Raw genomic sequence first — 1,803 nt, forward strand, 5'->3', positions numbered from 1 at the left:
ACGTTGAACCACGAACGTACTTAGCCATGTCCTCAACATACGCGGTTCGACGACCAATAGAATCTTTGACCCCGCAATCCACCATTCGGGAAAGGAGGTCGAAAGATGGGCCTGCAATGTAACGTCGAGGGTAAACAGTCAATGGGCAGAAATTATCCACTGCCGTACTGTTCTTTAGGATCAATGGCCCGTCTAAGATCGTCAACAGCGAATGAGCTTCGTGGGCTTTGCCACCTGTCTATGGGTCGCATCGGACGACGGAAATCGGTGGCTCAAAAATGAAGCTGCGCATGATAAATATGAAGAGGACCCGCTCTAGGCGCCCATTCGCGGTTCGCCTAATTTACGGTAAGAAAGAGTTCGTATATTTCAATGGCTCACACCCCCGAGGCCGCACCACCACCCTTAATCCTCCTAACCATAACCGCGGTGAGCCAATGCACGAGGATTGTTGGCTTCTCCCGTCGAGTGACGTTCCAAATGAGGTTATTCCTGTTGTCTCTCGTCCTCCGTTTCCTTCCGTCTCTCCAGTAAGTGAGATTACCATGAAGAACTCCCATAAATTTTCTTTACGAGGTAGACCAAGCCATCCAGAGCCTGAGCCTGACGACCCCCAGCGTCGCCAGCCTCACCACAATCTATTGGAAACTGGCTCAGATCGAACCAGCTTTGGCATTGTTCTTTTAGCTGCTCTTCCTCACACCCCTCTTCGAGTCTTGGGAGTTGGACGATCGCAAGGTTTACAATGTCGTCGTTGTCTGGGTGAGCGTCCTTTAGTATTTCCCGTAGATCCACTAGGGTGATCTTGCGCCTAGCGACCGCCGAGGTATAAGAATTCTGGAAGTCGGCTTTGTACTCTCCCCCAAGATGGACGGATATTCCCGTTTTAGGTTTGGGTGAATCCCTAAGGGTAGAGTCTCGAATCAATCTTTCCAACGAACCACTTTCTGCTTGAGTCTTCCGGTAAAGCGTTTCAATAGCCGTCTCTAGGCGAGACCCATCCTCAATGACATTGGAATTTCCACCAAAGTCGGTAAAAGTCCGAGGGTAGTTGGCGTCGGGACCGGTATAGGCACACACGAGGAAGCGCTGCTTCATGGGAGATATCTGTGGATCTGTGGTATAGTTCGTCGTTCTTTGCAGGAAATCTTCGATCGTATACACGATTCCCGCTGGTACGTCCAAATGAGACGGTATATCTGTTTCCACCGTGAGGCTAACATGTGCGGCCGCCGTCTGATCGCCGTTCCAGGTATGAGGGATTTTGGAATTATTCGGCACTACCACTCGATGCTGCGCCGAAAATCCAACGGATTCGCCCTCCATACTGAGAACATTTTGTCCTCGACAAACCTCCCTAAACCCAGCCGGGACATTGTGTGTATTTTCTGGAAGAATAAACGAGTATTGAGCCCTTAGATCGTCGGTAACTGAGATGAACACTTCTAACAGACGAAAACAGTCATCCGGACTCAACATCGAGGCATCCACGAAGTGCACGCCATAGGCGTTGGGCAGACTAACCGTGACCCCAGACTTCCTCAGGATTTGAGAACAGTTAACTTTAGTCATATTTTTGTTTGGGAATTGAGAGAAGTGGCGAAAGCGGCTTTTGTCTTGTTACTCACTTTTACTCTGTAAACTCGCTGCGCTTTATAGGTGCAGACAGATTGCGGAATCAGAAAACTATCGCCCCCACAGGACTATCCTACCCTGCATACAGAACTACCCTGCATACAGAACTACCCTGCATACAGAACTACCCTGCATACAGAACTACCCTGCATACAGAACTACCCTGCA

General features: G+C 49.6%; 1 protein-coding gene across 1 annotated transcript; it reads right to left on the reverse strand.

The window, feature by feature from the left end:
* Positions 1–358: 358 nt before the first annotated feature.
* PV07_12797 (uncharacterized protein) lies at positions 359–1,572 on the reverse strand (the record flags this gene model as incomplete). Its single annotated transcript, XM_016400363.1, has 1 exon — positions 359–1,572. One exon carries the CDS (start codon positions 1,570–1,572, stop codon positions 541–543), a length of 1,032 nt encoding a protein of 343 aa, XP_016241991.1. The 3' UTR covers positions 359–540.
* Between the last annotated feature and the right edge of the window lie 231 nt (positions 1,573–1,803).

The sequence above is a fragment of the Cladophialophora immunda genome (genome assembly GCF_000835495.1).
Source record: "Cladophialophora immunda strain CBS 83496 unplaced genomic scaffold supercont1.153, whole genome shotgun sequence".
In the NCBI taxonomy this organism is placed as follows: Eukaryota; Fungi; Ascomycota; class Eurotiomycetes; order Chaetothyriales; family Herpotrichiellaceae; genus Cladophialophora; species Cladophialophora immunda.